This window comes from Tachysurus vachellii, chromosome 8 (genome assembly GCF_030014155.1).
Source record: "Tachysurus vachellii isolate PV-2020 chromosome 8, HZAU_Pvac_v1, whole genome shotgun sequence".
Taxonomy (NCBI): Eukaryota; Metazoa; Chordata; class Actinopteri; order Siluriformes; family Bagridae; genus Tachysurus; species Tachysurus vachellii.
Window position 1 is genome coordinate 26,995,320 of NC_083467.1, and position 18,682 is coordinate 27,014,001.

General features: G+C 41.5%; 1 protein-coding gene across 1 annotated transcript in view; it reads left to right on the forward strand.

Moving 5' to 3' along the window:
• Positions 1-12,811, forward strand: part of pms1 (PMS1 homolog 1, mismatch repair system component) — a 38,097-nt gene extending 25,286 nt beyond the window's left edge. The window contains exons 10-13 of the mRNA XM_060877103.1: positions 6,871-7,338; positions 7,452-7,582; positions 11,486-11,646; positions 12,402-12,811. Of these exons, the coding sequence (XP_060733086.1) occupies positions 6,871-7,338; positions 7,452-7,582; positions 11,486-11,646; positions 12,402-12,599 (958 nt within the window). The 3' untranslated portion in view covers positions 12,600-12,811. The remainder of the gene's footprint in view (positions 1-6,870; positions 7,339-7,451; positions 7,583-11,485; positions 11,647-12,401) is intronic.
• The last annotated feature ends 5,871 nt before the right edge of the window (positions 12,812-18,682 follow it).

An 18,682-nucleotide genomic window follows, 5' to 3' on the forward strand; every position in this document is an offset into this window, starting at 1 on the left:
GTACTCCGGTTTCCTCCCCCGGTCCAAAGACATGCATGGTAGGTTTATTGGCATCTCTGGAAAATTGTCCGTAGTGTGTGAGTGTGTGACTGAATGTGTGTGTGTGTGTGCCCTGTGATGGGTTGGCACTCCATCCAGGGTGTATCCTGCCTTGATGCCCGATGACGCCTGAGATAGGCACAGGCTCCCTGTGACCTGAGGTAGTTCAGATAAGCGGTAGAAGATGAATGAATGAATGAATGAAGACTCTACAATGCTTCCTTGATATTGTACACGTGCAACAGGAGGCGTTCAAAATCAGCAGCTGGTAGCGGACTAGTCCAAGATGTGGTGTGCAACATGAGCATGTAAACATTTAAACATTTTTGATGTGCCAGTGTGCTAATGCTGAGGAGAGTGTGACTGGTGGCAGTCGGGTGGATCACGTCACAGGAGGCCTGTGTATTTTCAGGGGGTGGCAGTGGAGGGTTGAGTTCAGGGCTCTCACGGCTCGGGGGAAGAAACTGTTCTGCAGTCTAGCAGAACGGGCTCTGATGCTCCTGTACCTTCTTCCTGATGGTAGAAGCTGAAAAATGTTGTGGGAGGGATGGGTGGGGTCCCCCGCCATGCTGTTGGCGCTGCTGAGGCATCTGTGATGTTGATCACAGATCTTGATCATAACACACAGGAACAGACTTTCTTATAGGATTGCCCTTTCTTTGCCTCGATCCATTATTTCCTCAAACCTTTCCCAGTCCATGTTGATGAAAAAGCATCTACCAACATGATGCTACCACCACCATGCTTGCTCACACAAAGGCATTCTCGTGGTGATGAACAGTGTAAATTTCACCAAACTTCCAGAAAGTCTGGAATTCTGGTATTTCAGTCATGTCAGGAGTAAGAACTCAACTGATTGTTTGCTGAGACACGAACATGCCTTTTACACTAGAACTAATTTAGCGGTTTTGTAGCAACAGAGTGAATACAATCTCTTTTTGTTTTTTATTGGTAAGTAATTTTGATCAAGGGGGCACGGTGGCTTAGTGGTTAGCACGTTCGCCTCACATGTCCAGGGTTGGGGGTTCGATTCCCACCTCCGCCTTGTGTGTGTGGAGCTTGCATGTTCTCCCCGTGCCTCGGGGGTTTCCTCCGGGTACTCCGGTTTCCTCCCCCGGTCCAAAGACATGCATGGTAGGTTGATTGGCATCTCTGGAAAATTGTCCGTAGTGTGTGAGTGCGTGAGTGAATGAGAGTGTGTGTGTGTGCCCTGTGATGGGTTGGCACTCCGTCCAGGGTGTATCCTGCCTTGATGCCCGATGACGCCTGAGATAGGCACAGGCTCCCCGTGACCCGAGGTAGTTCGGATAAGCGGTAGAAAAAGAGAGAGAGAGAATTTTGATCAAACTATTTTGATTTCCTGTACTGCAGTTATTTTTTGATATTGTGTGTAAGTTTTTGACATAAAATCCCACTTAAGTCAGTTCCAGTTCAGTTTTGTTTTTTAACATTTAAAAGTTTCATTATAGTGAACTAAGAGTTCCATTACAGCGAGTCGTATTTGTCTTTTCTTTGGTTTTGCGTTAAATAGTTTACTCCCAACGAGATATCTAACAGAATTCATGTCAGGTAGCACTTTAGAGTCATTACTGAATTACAGCATCCATTTACAGACCAGTAAATTGGTGCATAAATGCATTTTTTGATCTTCATAGCTCTCTGAAAAGGAAAGGCCTTGTGAAACAGGACCATTAGTCCTCTCAGGAAATAGTTGCCATGAAGGAAAAAAATTATCCAAATTATTGCATGCCTGTTTAGTCTGACTGGATGGATGGAAAATGTGCATCACCATAGCCAGGGGCATTTGTGGAAGGTATGGAAGGGTGTATGGAAAAAGTAATGTCTTTTCGCGTGCTATTGTGCAGTAATAAATGAGCCTGAGCTAGTACTTGGCTCATTTTCTCGGCCACTGTTAAGTGGCACACCCATAAGGAAATGAAGTTTATGTGAAGTCATGTTGTATTGGAGCATCACACATGGGCCTGTTGTGCTAAGCTTTGTGAGATTTTATTTATCATGGATGTGCTGCTGTTTATAATCTAAAAACCCCTTCATCCACATATATGTGCATATATACACACTGTACATAATATCTCACTGCCATGTACAGGTGGGGCATTAAAAAAACATAAACTTACAGTGAGGGGAAGTGAGAATTTGGACACAGTCGTTTTGTTATTTAATATATTCCAAGTGCATATATTCACTTCATAATCGTACATGGCCGGTCTTTTAATGACTGTAATTATTATTCATTCATTCATTCATTCATTCATTTTCTACCGCTTATCCAAACTACCTCGGGTCACGGGGAGCCTGTGCCTATCTCAGGCGTAGAGAAAATTAACATTTCACCAAGACAACAATCCCAAACATACAACCACAAAAACACAAAAAAATCTTGTACTATAGTTTGCCATTTGCGGTGTCAAAATACTTTTTTTTCCCTATCAAATTCTTTTTCAACCAAATTTTTATGTTTTTGAATACATTTTAGTTCATATTAATAATTACAAAGAGGGCACGGTGGCTTAGTGGTTAGCACGTTCGCCTCACACCTCCAGGGTTGGGGGTTCGATTCCCACCTCCACCTTGTGTGTGTGGAGTTTGCATGTTCTCCCCGTGCCTCGGGGGTTTCCTCCGGGTACTCCGGTTTCCTCCCCCGGTCCAAAGACATGCATGGTAGGTTGATTGGCATCTCTGGAAAATTGTCCGTAGTGTGTGAGTGTGTGAGTGAATGAGAGAGTGTGTGTGTGCGCCCTGCGATGGGTTGGCACTCCGTCCAGGGTGTATCCTGCCTTGATGCCTGATGACGCCTGAGATAGGCACAGGCTCCCCGTGACCCGAGGTAGTTCGGATAAGCGGTAGAAGATGAATGAATGAATGAATGAATGATATTTATAAGTACAAAGTCAAAAGACATTATGGGAAATGTTAAAAGCTAAAAGTGTTAAACGCCTTAATACCCAATACACTATATAGTTTATGTGTTTGATAAATGTTATGGATTTCAGGTTTCCGTCAATTGCATTATACCCTACAATTGTGTCCATCTGTCTCACCGTTCTCTCTCTGCTGTAGCTTTGTAATTAGGCTCAAATAAATAAAACTTTAAATAGAAAATGTGACTAACTTCAGATTCTGATTTTCCCAAATATTACACTGTAAAAACGTTTCTTCAGACAGCGCCCTTTTTTTCCCTTTAAAACAAAATCCAAATATTTAGGAAAACGTTCTGAATTGCCAGGAAAATTGGTCTTTGATCCTAATCCTTCTTGAGCTCTCAGATGCCTTTGATGCTGTCAATCATCAGATTACACCATTTATCCTCCACTCGAACCGAAACCTTCATTCATTCTCTATGTATGTGCAGAATTTCAGTGACAAAAGCAGGTAACAAAGCGACAGCGTGTTAAAATGATGTCCTAGACCGAACGGTTCTCCTCTCACTTCACTTCCTACCTGCAGTTAGCTCCCATTTCCTGTCCCATTTTATATGGATCGTCAACTTCTAACCTCAGCTTCATCTTATCCTGTCATGTCCATCCTCTAATTAATTAGGCATGGAGACATAAACTTTGGGAGGATGTTGCAGAGATTGTTGGTGCTTCTGATGAGTAGGTGTAGCTGGTATAGTTAGCTTGTTTTGCTAATCTGAGAATGAAGCTAGTGTGAATCCAATCATGTCACATGTACTGTAATAATAATTAGTGTTGTATTTCACTTGTGATTACTTATTTAGAAACCATCTTTCCTGGACAGATTAATGTTTATGTCCTCCCAGCTTCATCACTGGAGTATCCCAAAGTATACTGAAGTCTCAAAGTATACTGAAGCTCAATTAAATTCTGTATTTCTCACATTTTCTTCGGAGTATAGACTCCTGAGCATATCGTCGCTGTCAGGCAGAATCCTCGTATCTCCAAAACCGTTATTTTTCAGGAAATTAAAAAAACACCGTACCTTATCTGCAGTGCACAGGGTTTAGTCCGCGTTGCAGTGGATTGTCTTGCGCTAAATTCCTGTCCTCAGACGAGCACCAGAACTAGCGGGGGTCAAGATTTTTTTTCTTTGAGCCCAGTGTTTTGAAAACATTTACCTCAGAAGACGTGTTGATTCGTTGCAACTCTTCTTGAGGAGAAATATGCCGTGAAGCTCTCCCACGGAGTGAGGAAGAGGTGGACAGTTGAAGTGTCCAATGGAGTTATGAGATTTGCGCTCAAGCTATTTTCAAGGCTTTAGATTGGTTAATAACTTGTAAAAATAACAGACCCACGTGGGGACTGACCAATAGCATCGATATGTGAAAAAATATGAAATTGACCAAATGATCATTTCTTTGCATTTTAATTTTTGTACATCTTCTTCTACTTTTGGCTTTCCCCGTTAAGGGTCTTCACAGCGACTCATCAGTTTCCACCTAACTCTACACTCAACATCCTCTACTCTCACACCAGTTACCTTCATGTCCTCATTTAACACATCCATATATCTCCTCTTTGTCCTTCCTCCTGACCTCTCACCTGCAGCTCCATCACCAACATCCTTCTACCAATATAACCATCTCCCTCCTCTGTACATGTCCAAACCATCTCAATCTAGTCTCTCTGTCCTTGTCCCCAAAACCGCCAACCTGAGCCGTCCCTCTGATGTCCTCGTTCCTGATCCTGTCCATCCTCGTCACTCCTAAAGAGAACCTCGACATCCTCATCTCTGCTACCTCCATCTCTTCCTCGTGTCTTTTCCTCCCTGCTACAGTCTCTAACCCGTACAGCTGTCTACAAACCCTTCTCCCTCCATCATATAGTCTTTTATTATGCAGTTTTGTGATCTGTGGTGAATTACACAGCTACACATAGATTAGGAAACGTTTTACTCCGGTGGTTGTCAATATGACGACCGGTTTGATAGCAAAACATTAGAGAACGACCGAGACTTAATAGTGAGAAAGGCAGATCAATGTTCTGTTACAGCATTTGCTTTTTTTCTTTAGCCCCCAGCTGCTCGCAGGTAGCAGATGTTTTATTTATCTTGGCAGTTTGTACAGTTTTCTAGACCGTGATTTATATTATGTCTCAGGAGATAAGTTAAAACCACAAGAGGAAATTAAATCTGGGTTCCTCATGTGGATCGGGAATATTTAATTGGTCAAAACTGCTGACCCGCTCGTTACAGTACATTTTATAATCACGTTCTTTCGATAAATCTTTTAAATAGGAAATCGTTATCCAGTCATTATCCCGTCGGTCTATTTGTGAGTGCTACAATTCTATTCACCTGATACAGAAATAGATCTTTATATCCATCTATTTTAAGGATTAAGGATTCCTTGTATAGGAAACCTTCTGTAGCTTGTAGTAGAGTTAAATCTGATCAATTTACATTCTAATTCAGTTTGCTTATAATGATTTTTTTTTTTTTTTACTGCCACCGAAAACAAAGAGTGGTAATTTTTGTAATTATTTAAACAGATTTTTGCGTCAATATTTAGATCGATTTCATATTTTTCCACAGCATACTTTACGATATTTTGTCTTTCCTTAGAAATATTTTTTTAATATTCACCTCAATAAAAAAAAAAATCTATCGGAAATAAGCCTCTTTTGTATAATGTTTGCTCTTTTAATTTTTAAAGTTAAAATAAATGAGAGAAATGTAGATTTATGTCGATTTATGTCAAGGTGGGGTCTCCGATATTTGAGAAACGCTTCAGAAAACTGAGTCGGGACGACAAGATATACAAAAATCAAAACAAACGTGTAGCCAATGAGCAGAAAGGGGCGTGTCTTATCAATATGGGCGGAGAGAGCGTTCAGTGCGCATGTGTGACATCAGCAGAAAGCGGTTTTAACATTGACATGGAGAATAAAAACAAAGAAAGAAAGAGAAGAAAGACTTACGATAAGGTAAGAAGTAGGACGTGTCAATATAGGATCAGCTTTCCAGCGCTGGAGAGAACTGAAGGAGCAGGAAGTTGGTCACATATTCACAGATTGGAGTTTCCTGAGTCAATAACTCCTGAGCTAAACACTGTTACTACACAAATAACACCTCTTTTCTATCGTAGTAATGTAGAGACGCAGCTACAACCGTGTTTTGTGTAGTAACAGCGTTTAGCTCAGGAGTTATTGACTCGGGAAACTCCAATCTGTGAATATGTGACCAACTTCCTGCTCCTTCAGTTCTCTCCAGAGCTGGAAAGCTGATCCTACTGTATATTAACACGGGTCCTACGTCTTACCTTATCGTAAGCCTTTCTTTGTTTTTATCCTCCATGTCAATGTTAAAACCGCTTTCTGCTAATGTCACACATGCGCATTGAACGCTCTTTCCGCCCATATTGACAAGACACGCCCCTTTCTGCTTATTGGCTACAGGTTTGTTTTGTTTTTTGTTTTGTTTGGTGGCCTAACGCAGTTGTCAGAAGTATTTCTCAAATATCGGAGACCCCACCTTTAAGTGACGCAAGAGTAATTTTGGCAAAACATTTCTTAAAGGTTTTAATGGAAGGCTTGAACGTTGGTAATGTAGGGGTTACAACAGCAGAGTGAGTTCTCCTGTACTGTAGGTTATATTTCAGGACATTTTCCATGATTATAGAATGAAGAGTGGCGCTCCTCTCCTCGGTGTCATCTATCTTGCCTATACATCTGCATGTTTTTGTACCACAATGAATGTTGCTGGCTAAAAAGCCGAACTGTTGATACAAAGCAGGATGAATCCCTGGATTCGTGACACCAAATTCTGATTCAACAGGTCAATCTTTATCTTTATGTTTTTTTTTCTGTGAGGGAATCTACTAAAGTCTACGGTTGCTTTCTTGTATCGCAGGTATGAGGAAAAGGCTCAAAAGTCCCTGGAGACATACAACGAGCAGAAGAAGCGTGCCTCGGCCGGCATCGCTCCTGACCGTCAGCATCAGAAAGCTGATTCGTTTCTAAACAGACCCCAGGGTGTGAAACGCAAAGCACGCGAGTCCAATCAGCATACCTTAGACAAACTCTTCACCTCTCAGCCGGAAAGCAAAAAGAAACCTTCGGAGGCGTCCGAGACCGTCCAGTTCAGCATAGCTGCTCTCAGACGAGCACTTCAGCCTGAGCATCGCTCCCACTCGAGTGAGCAGGGCCTCCGGCTTGTAAACCGTTTGCCTTCTCAGTCCGCCTGGGTCGTTTTATGTGGCAGAAAACTCATGTTGTTAAATCCATTTAGGGTGGAGGAAGCCCTGCTGTTTAAGAGACTTCTGGAGAATAATATACTTCCAGCAGCGAACCTGCAGTCCCCTATACAGCTAACAGATTGGTATCGTTTCTCTACTTAATTTCATTTGAAAAAGATCAAAATGATTATCAGCTCAATGTCATAGTGATACTAATAAAGTAGTCACCTGCTTGCTGTGCTTTTTTTCTGTGCAGTGTTCTCGGCGGTCCTGAATACAAAGAGGTTCTCATGAATATGGAAAAAGGCGATCCGTCTTTAACCGGCGAAGTCCTCTTTACTGATGCCAGGCTGGTGGCCAATGGGTTTCAGATCAGACTTACTCCAGGTAGCACTTTTACATAGAGAATGATGGAAAGATGAATGAATCCACAGACAGACAGACAGATAGAAGATTTGCCTCGGGGGTTTCCTCCGGGTACTCCGGTTTCCTCCCCCGGTCCAAAGACATGCATGGTAGGTTGATTGGCATCTCTGGAAAATTGTCCGTAGTGTGTGATTGTGTGAGTGAATGAGAGAGTGTGTGTGTGTGCCCTGTGATGGGTTGGCACTCCATCCAGGGTGTATCCTGCCATGATGCCCGATGACGCCTGAGATCCCCATGACCCGAGGTAGTTCGGATAAGCGGTAGAAAATGAATGAATGAATATATACACACTCACCGGCCACTTTATTAGGTACACCTGTCCAACTGCTCGTTAACGCAAATTTCTAATCAGCCAATCACATGGCAGCAACTCGATGCATTTAGGCATGTAGACATGGTCAAGACGATCTGCTGCAGTTCAAACCGAGCGTCAGAATGGGGAAGAAAGGTGATTTAAGTGACTCTGAACGTGGCATGGTTGTTGGTGCCAGACGGGCTGGTCTGAGTATTTCAGAAACTGCTGATCTACTGGGATTTTCACACACAACCATCTCTAGGGTTTACAGAGAATGGTCCGAAAAAGAGAAAATATCCAGTGAGCGTCAGTTCTGTGGGCACAAATGCCTTGTTGATGCCAGAGGTCAGAGGAGAATGGCCAGACTGGTTCGAGCTGATAGAAAGGCAACAGTAACTCAAATAACCACTCGTTACAACCGAGGTATGTAGAAGAGCATCTCTGAACACACAACACGTCGAACCTTGAGGCGGATGGGCTACAGCAGAAGAAGACCACACCGGTACTAGTAAGGTGTACCTAATAAAGTGGACGGTGAGTGTGTGTGTGTGTGTGTATATGTATATATATATATATATATCTATATATATATATATATATATATATATATATACATGGTTTGAGGATTTGATTCTCTTGATAGGATTGTGATGGGATGGATTCTGTCGTCGAAGGAGATGCAAAACCCTGTTTTTGAGACAGAACTATATGGTTATGCAGAAAATTCTTCACCAGCAGGGTTTACAAACTAGAAGTTTTTTTTATTTTTTATTGATATTTTATCAATAAATAATAAGCTCAACTTTTCTGGAAAGTCTTTCCACTAGCATTTGGAGCATGGCTGTTGGGACTTGTGATTAGGGTTATGATGTGGTAGCCTAGTGGTTAAGGTGCTGGACTACCAATCAGAAGGTTATGAGTTCTATTCCCATGCCCTCTAGGCTGCCACTGCTGGGCCCCTGAGAAAGGCCCTTGACCCTTAATTGCTCCGTTGTATAAAATGAGATAACAATGTAAGTCGCTCTGGATAAAGTCGTCTGGTTCCGTCACATTAGTGAGATCAGACACCGATGTTGAGATGTCGAGGAGGTCTGGGGTGCTCTCGCATGTCCAGTGTATCCCAGAGGAGTTCAGCAGGGTTGAGGTTCGTGTTTTGTCCATCAGACTCAAGTACTTCTGCTCCAACCTGAAAGTGAAGTAAAGTTCAGACAGAACAATATGGTGATAGTAGAACACATCGGACTCACAGAAGGTTCACTGTTAGCATTTCTATTTTGTCCCTGACTCAGAAAACCATGTGAGCTTGTTAAGAAGGAGCTCAATCCCAAAGGCAGCGTTCGTCTCATTCATCATTCACTCCTCTTTTCCTAGAAGGAGCTCGACTGCCTGAATTTCCATTATAATCTTTCTTTCTTCTATCTTGCTTTCTGAAACATTTCTGTATATTCTCCCTTCAATTTCTCCCTTTCTTTTTTCCTTTACTATCTATCTATCTATCTATCTATCTATCTATCTATCTATCTATCTATCTATCTATCTATCTATCTATCTATCTATCTACAGTATCTATCTATCTGTCTGTCTGTCTGTCTGTCCGTCCATCCGTCTGTCTGACTGTCTCTCTCTCTCTATCTCTCTCTCTCTATCTATCTGTCTGTCTATCTGTCTGTCTAACTTTCTCTATCTATCTATCTATCTATCTATCTATCTATCTATCTATCTATCTATCTATCTATCTATCCCTCTCTATCTGTCTGTCTGTCTCTCTCTCTCTCTCTCTCTCTCTCTCTCTCTCTATCTATCTATCTATCTATCTATCTATCTGTCTGTCTGTCTGACTGACTGTCTGTCTGTCCGTCCATCCGTCTGTCTGACTGTCTCTCTCTCTCTATCTCTCTCTCTCTATCTATCTGTCTGTCTATCTGTCTGTCTAACTTTCTCTCTCTATCTATCTATCTATCTATCTATCTATCTATCTATCTATCTATCTATCTATCTATCTATCTATCTATCCCTCTCTATCTGTCTCTCTCTCTCTCTCTCTCTCTCTCTCTCTCTCTCTCTCTCTATCTATCTGTATGTCTGTCTGTCTGTCTATCTGTCTATCTCTCTCTTTCTCTCTCTCTCTCTATCTATCTATCTATCTATCTATCTATCTTTTCTTTCTTGCTTTCCTTCCTCCCTCCCTTTCTTTTCTTATTAGAAATAGACACACACGTCTTAAACCATGCTTTGTTAAATCATTCCTAAGGTCACTTTGTGTGCACTTCTTTACCGTCCGTTTGGCTTTAACACAGATCTGATCTGATGGCTGCCTTTCATGCCAGAGTTCACAAATAATTAAGAAATGTGAACGGTTGGAATAACAGGATCACGCTCCATTATTTCTGAAACATGTTTGCATATTTTTTTAATTTACATAACTGGAATTATAAAATGTTCATATAAATATGTATTGTACAGATAGTAAACTAGAAGAACGCGCCTCATCGCCGGGCAGCAAATACATTTTTGACAGATTCTAAATGTTAATATTAATATAATGCGTTTTTTGTTGTCGTTGCATTTTGCCTCTGCAACGAGTCATAGTCTTGCATATTTTGAAAACTGGCCCAATAACTGAGCCTAGAATTTCAGGATAGATAAATATTTAAAGGATATCCCTCCTTCTCTTTTCCTTTTGGGTGTTTGACCTTTATTTTGCCTCCGAGCTGCAGAGTGCCACCGGTGTGTGTGCTGTCTTGGTGCTGCTGTGGGTCATTGTGGTTTATGTTGGCCAGCTGCCGAAGCCTATGCCCAGCTCGGTGGCTTAGCACCTCAGAAGAATCTGCCCTTTTCAGAGTGCAGGACGACACGCTGTGCCATTTTCAGACCAACCATTCCCATTTTAGCGTTTAGCAAAACCAAAACCGTTTCATTTAATGAGCAGTCGTAGTGCTCGGTACGTTATTACACTTGTGTTTGGTTAAGTTTGCTAGTGCAGATATTCCCATCATATTCTCACTCACTCACTCACTCATCTTCTACCGCTTATCTGAACTACCTCGGGTCACGGGGAGCCTGTGCCTATCTCAGGCGTCATCGGGCATCAAGGCAGGATACACCCTGGACGGAGTGCCAACCCATCGCAGGGCACACACACACACACTCTCATTCACTCACGCAATCACACACTACGGACAATTTTCCAGAGATGCCAATCAACCTACCATGCATGTCTTTGGACCGGGGGAGGAAACCGGAGTACCTGGAGGAAACCCCCGAGGCACGGGGAGAACATGCAAACTCTACACACACAAGGTGGAGGAGGGAATCGAACCCCCAACCCTGGAGGTGTGAGGCGAACGTGCTAACCACTAAGCCACCGTGACCCTCTATCATATTCTTTTCTATAAAATAGAAATCTGCTGAAAACCTTGTCTGTGAGTCTGTCCAGTCAGCAGAGACGTCATAATATTAGTTTAGTGCTTAATTTGGAGTGTAAATCCAAATATTTATTTATTATTCTTTCCTGGAGAAGGTTCTACTCGGAGCATGTTAATCCTCGACACTGTGCTTTCTCTGGCCAGGTTCCTCGTCCATGGGGACGGGTGTCGAAGTGATGGGTATGGCTGACTGCATGCCTTTCTACGGCATCGCCGACCTGAAGGAGATCCTAACAGCCGTGAAGGACAGGAACGCCCAGACGGTTCAGCAGTGCAGACCTCTCAAAGTTACAAACTACCTAGAGGTGAGGAACTTCTTCCTCATTGAGGTTCCTCTTCGCTTCTAAACACAACCTGAAAGAAAAGCGAATTTTTTCAATCAGATCCAATTTCCATCAGATTCTAAGCAATAGTTAAAGCCTTGTTAATTCTTTCCTTTTAATTTTTTTCCTTCTTTAATTATTTTTTTTACTTTTTCTAATGTTCTGTTTTTGTTTCTTCTTCTATTCTTTTTTTGTTGTTCCATTTCTTTCTTTTTTTGATTTTTCCTTTTTTGTTGTTGTTGTTGTACTTTTTCTGTTTTTCTTTCTTGCTTGCGTTTTATTTATTTATTTATTTTTACTCTTTCTTGATTCTTTTCTGGGGGCACGATGGCTTAGTGGTTAGTACGTTCTCCTCACACCTCCAGGGTTGGGGGTTCGATTCCCACCTCCACCTTGTGTGTGTGGAGTTTGCATGTTCTCCCCGTGCCTCGGGGGTTTCCTCCGGGTACTCCGGTTTCTTCCCCGGTACAAAGACATGCATGGTAGGTTGATTGGCATCTCTGGAAAATTGTCCGTAGTGTGTGTGTGTGTGTGTGTGTGAGTGAATGAGAGTGTGTGTGTGTGTGTGTGCCCTGTGATGGGTTGGCACTCCGTCCAGGGTGTATCCTGCCTTGATGCCCGATGACGCCTGAGATAGGCACAGGCTCCCTGTGACCCGAGGTAGGTCGGATAAGCGGTAGAAGATGAGTGAGTGAGAGTGAGAGTGATTCTTTTCTAATTTCTTGTCTCTTTGTTAGGGGGAAGCTGTAAGGATGACCAGACAGTTGCCTCTGAACATGTCCAGAGACGACGTCACAAATATTCTGGATCGAATGGCACGAGAGTTTGAAGGGAAACGCGAAGTTTGTCTTCATGGTCGGCCATTTTTTCACCACCTCACCGACGTTCCTGAAACAGATCAGGAAGCATTTGACATCTTCTCTAGCTCTTCCTGAGACAAGAATATCAAGACTTTCCCAACGTAATGTTACATTCAGACTCTGAATGCATATTATTGTAAATGCTTTATTTTCAGTATCAGGTTCTGTAAAACTTTTCTAATGACACTGACCAAAGTGGCATTAAATAAGGAAGCAGATGTTTATACAAAAAATGATGTGCATGAGCGATCAATAAATATTTTCACTTATAAGGTATTATATCTAGTTTTCATTTGTCATATGAAATGGACGAAAATGAGATAAAACATAGACTGGAAATTGGGACCCATATGAGATATTACACTTCTGTAATATTAACCTTAAATATATTCTACTGGTGTCAGAATTAAACTACAAACCTACAGGTGGCTGCACAAATAGGACCTCTTTGCTCTCATCATTTCACTCAGTAGTTTTTTACTCTGAACATGATATACAGAACGACTTTTATGTTCTCCCATAAACCATTGACCTCTCCTGAGAAGCATGGCAGATGGATTTGTGCTGACGTAGTTAAGGATTCCTCAGCTAGCATGATGGGGTGGTGGTATTGCTTGTTTTTAATGCAGAATGTGGCATGATTCCAAATCACAAAAACAAGCCAATTTCTTTCTTTCCCAAAGAAAATCCACTTGGAAATATCATTGGAGAGTTTTATAACTTAGAAATTCGAGACAATGTGCTGTAGCTGTCTCTCACTCACTCTCACTCATCTTCTACCTCTTATCCAAACTACTTCGGGTCACAGGGAGCCTGTGCCTGTCTCAGGCGTCATCAGGTATCAAGGCAGGATACACCCTGGATGGAGTGCCAACCCATCACAGGGCACACACACACTCTCATTCACTCACACAATCACACACTACGGACAATTTTCCAGAGATGCCAATCAACCTACCATGCATGTCTTTGGACCGGGGGAGGAAACCGGAGTACCCAGAGCTGTGTCTAATTCCAGATAATATTAAACCACTTCACATCGCAGCTGCTTCTTATAAAAGGTGTTAGGACAGGTTTAGTCCACTCACCACCAGTGTGTAACACCTGACGTGATTTCACTCATCCTTGCACTTTGTCACTCCACCTCTAACCAAACCTTCATGTCTACCTACCTTTCATGTCTACTATTTGAATCTATAGTATAGAAGCCTTCATTTTGTCACATATACATTACAGCACAGTGAAATTATTCGATGGTAGGTTGATTGGCATCTCTGGAAAATTGTCCGTAGTGTGTGATTGCGTGAGTAAATGAGAGTGTGTGTGTGTGTGTGTGCCCTGCAATGGGTTGGCACTCCGTCCAGGGTGTATCCTGCCTTGATGCCCGATGACGCCTGAGATAGGCACAGGCTCCCCGTGACCCGAGGTAGTTCGGATAAGCGGTAGAAGATGAATGAATGAATGAATGAATGAATGATCCATGACAGGATGTGGGTGTGAAATGGAAAGCTGTCACCCTCCATTTCCCAACACATTACTTTGAATAGAAAAAGCACTAAAATATAATCATATATAATGATTTGTATTATATCTGAAAGCACTGCTGTTATATATGTTATAGAAAGAAGTCCTTGGTCATGGCACTACAAACCTGAATATAGCAAACTGGTGAGTGTTAATCACAAGTGGGAAAATAATGTTGGTCAGTTTTTTTGTGATTGTCGTTTGGAAAAGTGGTGTTTGGTAACCAACACCCCCCTCCCCCCTCTCCAAAAAAAAAGAATAAATCACTAAATAAAAAATGTATCCGCACTTATACTATTTCACTATTACAAAAGGGACTGCTAAATAAATAAATATATGTAAATGTATTTATATGTAAATATATTTAAATGTAATGTAAATATTTCAGTGGGTGGTTGAACAAAGGTAATTAATGACTGGTCATCAGGAAATGTGGTGATTATTGGTTAGTAATAGATGAACAGTGGTAATCAGTGAATACTTGTTGGGAATTGAAAAGACTAGTAAACAGCAGGTGAACAACGGTGATCGAGATTTGGTCATTAAGAACATTGGGTTTTGCAAGTGCAACAGACTTTACACACTGTTGGAGAGTTAATTGTACCTGCTCTCATCTCATGTAGCAGCTGTGAGGTGAACTGGAGAAGCACAGCACCATTTGCTCAAAAAGGTCACTAGATTTATCACTATGCCTTTTCTTGTAGTAATAAGTCCCACAGTCTGCTCTCTCTGCTCTCTCTGCTTCCCTCAGGAAGACGCCTCCGCGGCATCCGATCCCGCACAAGCTGAATGAGAGATAGCTTTTTCCCTCAGGCTATCAGACTAATTAACAGTCAAACTAATACACCCTACAGCATACTTTCACAATATGGTATGCCACACACTGCACTTTAACTTCAACAGTTCAACACTGGACTATACACACACTGCATTATACACACTGGACTATACACACACTGCATTATACACACTGGACTATACATACACACTGCATTATACACACTGGACTATACATACACACTGCATTTATACACACAGGACTATACACACACTGCATTATACACACTGGACTATACACACATTGCATTTATACACACTGGACTATACACACATTGCATTTATACACACTGGACTATACACACACTGCATTATACACACTGGACTATACACACACTGCATTTATACACACTGGACTATACACACACTGCATTATACACACTGCATTTATACACACTGGACTATACACACACTGCATTTATACACACTGGACTATACACACACTGCATTATACACACTGCATTTATACACACTGGACTATACATACACACTGCATTTATACACACTGGACTATACACACACACTGCATTTATACACACTGGACTATACACACACTGCATTTATACACACTGGACTATACACACATTGCATTTATACACACTGGACTATACACACACTGCATTTATACACACTGGACTATACACACACTGCATTTATACACACTGGACTATACATACACACTGCATTTATACACACAGGACTATACACACACTGCATTATACACACTGGACTATACATACACTGCATTTATACACACTGGACTATACACACACACTGCATTTATACATACTGGACTATACATACACTGCATTTATACACACTGGACTATACACACACTGCATTTATACACACTGGACTATACACACACTGCATTTATACACACTGGACTATACATACACACTGCATTTATACACACTGGACTATACACACACTGCATTTATACACACTGGACTATACATACACACTGCATTTATACACACTGGACTATACATACACACTGCATTTATACACACTGGACTATACACACACTGCATTTATACACACTGGACTATACATACACTGCATTTATACACACTGGACTATACACACACTGCATTTATACACACTGGACTATACATACACACTGCATTTATACACACTGGACTATACACACACTGCATTTATACACACTGGACTATACACACACACTGCATTTATACATACTGGACTATACACACACTGCATTTATACACACTGGACTATACACACACTGCATTTATACACACTGGACTATACACACACTGCATTTATACACACTGGACTATACACACACTGCATTTATACACACTGGACTATACATACACACTGCATTTATACACACTGGACTATACACTGCATTTATACACACTGGACTATACACACACTGCATTTATACACACTGGACTATACACACACACTGCATTTATACACACTGGACTATACACACACTGCATTTATACACACTGGACTATACACACACTGCATTTATACACACTGGACTATACACACACTGCATTTATACACACTGGACTATACATACACACTGCATTTATACACACTGGACTATACATACACACTGAATTTATACACACTGGACTATACATACACACTGCATTTATACACACTGGACTATACACACTGCATTTATACACACTGGACTATACACACACTGCATTTAATACAATAATCCATCTGTTACCACTGGATACCATCCGATGCACATCCATGACACTTCTGTCCCTGTATTATCTGTTGTACAAACCTTATAATATTTTATATTTATATATTTACATATATTTACACATATACGTATATAAGTACATATTGCATATAATGTGTAGTGCTACTGTAAGGATGCCCAATACTACACTGTGTGTACTGACTGTATGTATGAGCATATTGCACATTTTCACCTGTCAATTCGTATCTGTATGTTAAATTGTTTCTGCACTTTCTGGAGTTCGCTCCTAAGAATTTCACTCACCAAGGCACATGTGCTGTGGTGATGTGACAATAAAAGTGACTTGACTTGACTTGAAAAATTAACAAATATAGTGGCATCACTGCTTAGCATAATTTTTTTAGTATTTAAAAAACCAACTCAACTATTTATTTTTTTACTTGCACTGTTTCTTGGGTCATTTTCCATTAAGACTTCTAATTAAATTTGACTGTTGTGCAGACTACTGATCATCAGCTCTTAGGTTTATGGGCATTTTGGTGTTTTTATGGTATTTTACTTTTATCGACATTAGACATTAGGTTTAAAGTCATAATTCAGAATGCAAACTTTGTGTTGATGCACACAGGTTGCAGTGGAGGTTTAGAACCCAGCCCTAAAATCTTTGCCCTGTTAGTGCAGAAAACTAACATAAATCCATTACCCCTTCACAGATGCCAGTGAACTAGCAAATTTATTTCAGTGTGGCTATAAATCCACAGACCCCCAAAAATCATCACCTAGTGAATGTTGGCACATGGGACCCTTAAAACTAAATAAGATGTGCTGTCTGGTTCACTGAGAAGTGCACAGTCACAGTAAGAGCCCTCCAATTACCTGTTGAAAATAAAGCTCAACTGCCGCTGGCAACCTGCAGGCACATGTTTTGTGGTTTTCCAGAACCTAATCAGCTCCACATTGACTTCTTTCCAGATGCTACTACCTAGACTTATATACATTAGCATATAAGCTGTCATACAGTGGATATAAAAAGTCTACATACCCGTAAACATAAACGACAGGCTTTTGTGTTGTAAAAAAAAAAATAAACCATGCAAGAACTTTTTCCATCTTCACTGTCAAATTACAATGTGTCTGAATTATGTGAAAAATGTCAGAAACATTTTAGGAGAAAGTTAAAAAAGCTTTAATAAGCTGTTTGCTTGAGCATGCACACTCTTTTATTATAAGTGGGAATTTGTTTTTGTCAGCCAAAACCAAAAATCCAAAAGTTATAAAGGACAAGACAAAAACTGCCAAGAGAGCTTCTACAATATTAAAGTAGCTCCAGGAATATTTAACAAGTATTAATTACTCTTCTCTTATATTCTCACATCTAGGCTACGGTGTATGGTGGCTAAACAGAAGCCCTTTCTCATGAAAAAAAATCCAAGCTCAACTAAATCACCGGGGGCACGGTGGCTTAGTGGTTAGCACGTTCGCCTCACACCTCCAGGGTTGGGGGTTCGATTCCCGCCTCCACCTTGTGTGTGTGGAGTTTGCATGTTCTCCCCATGCCTCGGGGGTTTCCTCCGGGTACGCCGGTTTCCTCCCCGGTCCAAAGACATGCATGGTAGGTTGATTGGCATCTCTGGAAAATTGTCCGTAGTGTGTGATTGCGTGAGTGAATGAGTGTGTGTGTGTGCCCTGCGATGGGTTGGCACTCCGTCCAGGGTGTATCCTGCCTTGATGCCCAATGACGCCTGAAATAGGCACAGGCTCCCCGTGACCCGAGGTACATCAAGGCAGGATACACACTACGGACAATTTTCCAGAGATGCCAATCAACCTACCATGCATGTCTTTGGACCGGGGGAGGAAACCGGAGTACCCGGAGGAAACCCCCGAGGCACAGGGAGAACATGCAAACTCCACACACACAAGGCGGAGGCAGGAATCGAACCCCCAACCCTGGAGGTGTAAGGCGAATGTGCTAACCACTAAGCCACCGTGACCCCCGTGGCATTATTTATTTAGATTTTATTACATAACATGACATTTTAACAGGGGTGTGTATTACTTATTGTCACATAAAACTTGCAGAAGTGGATGCAATTAG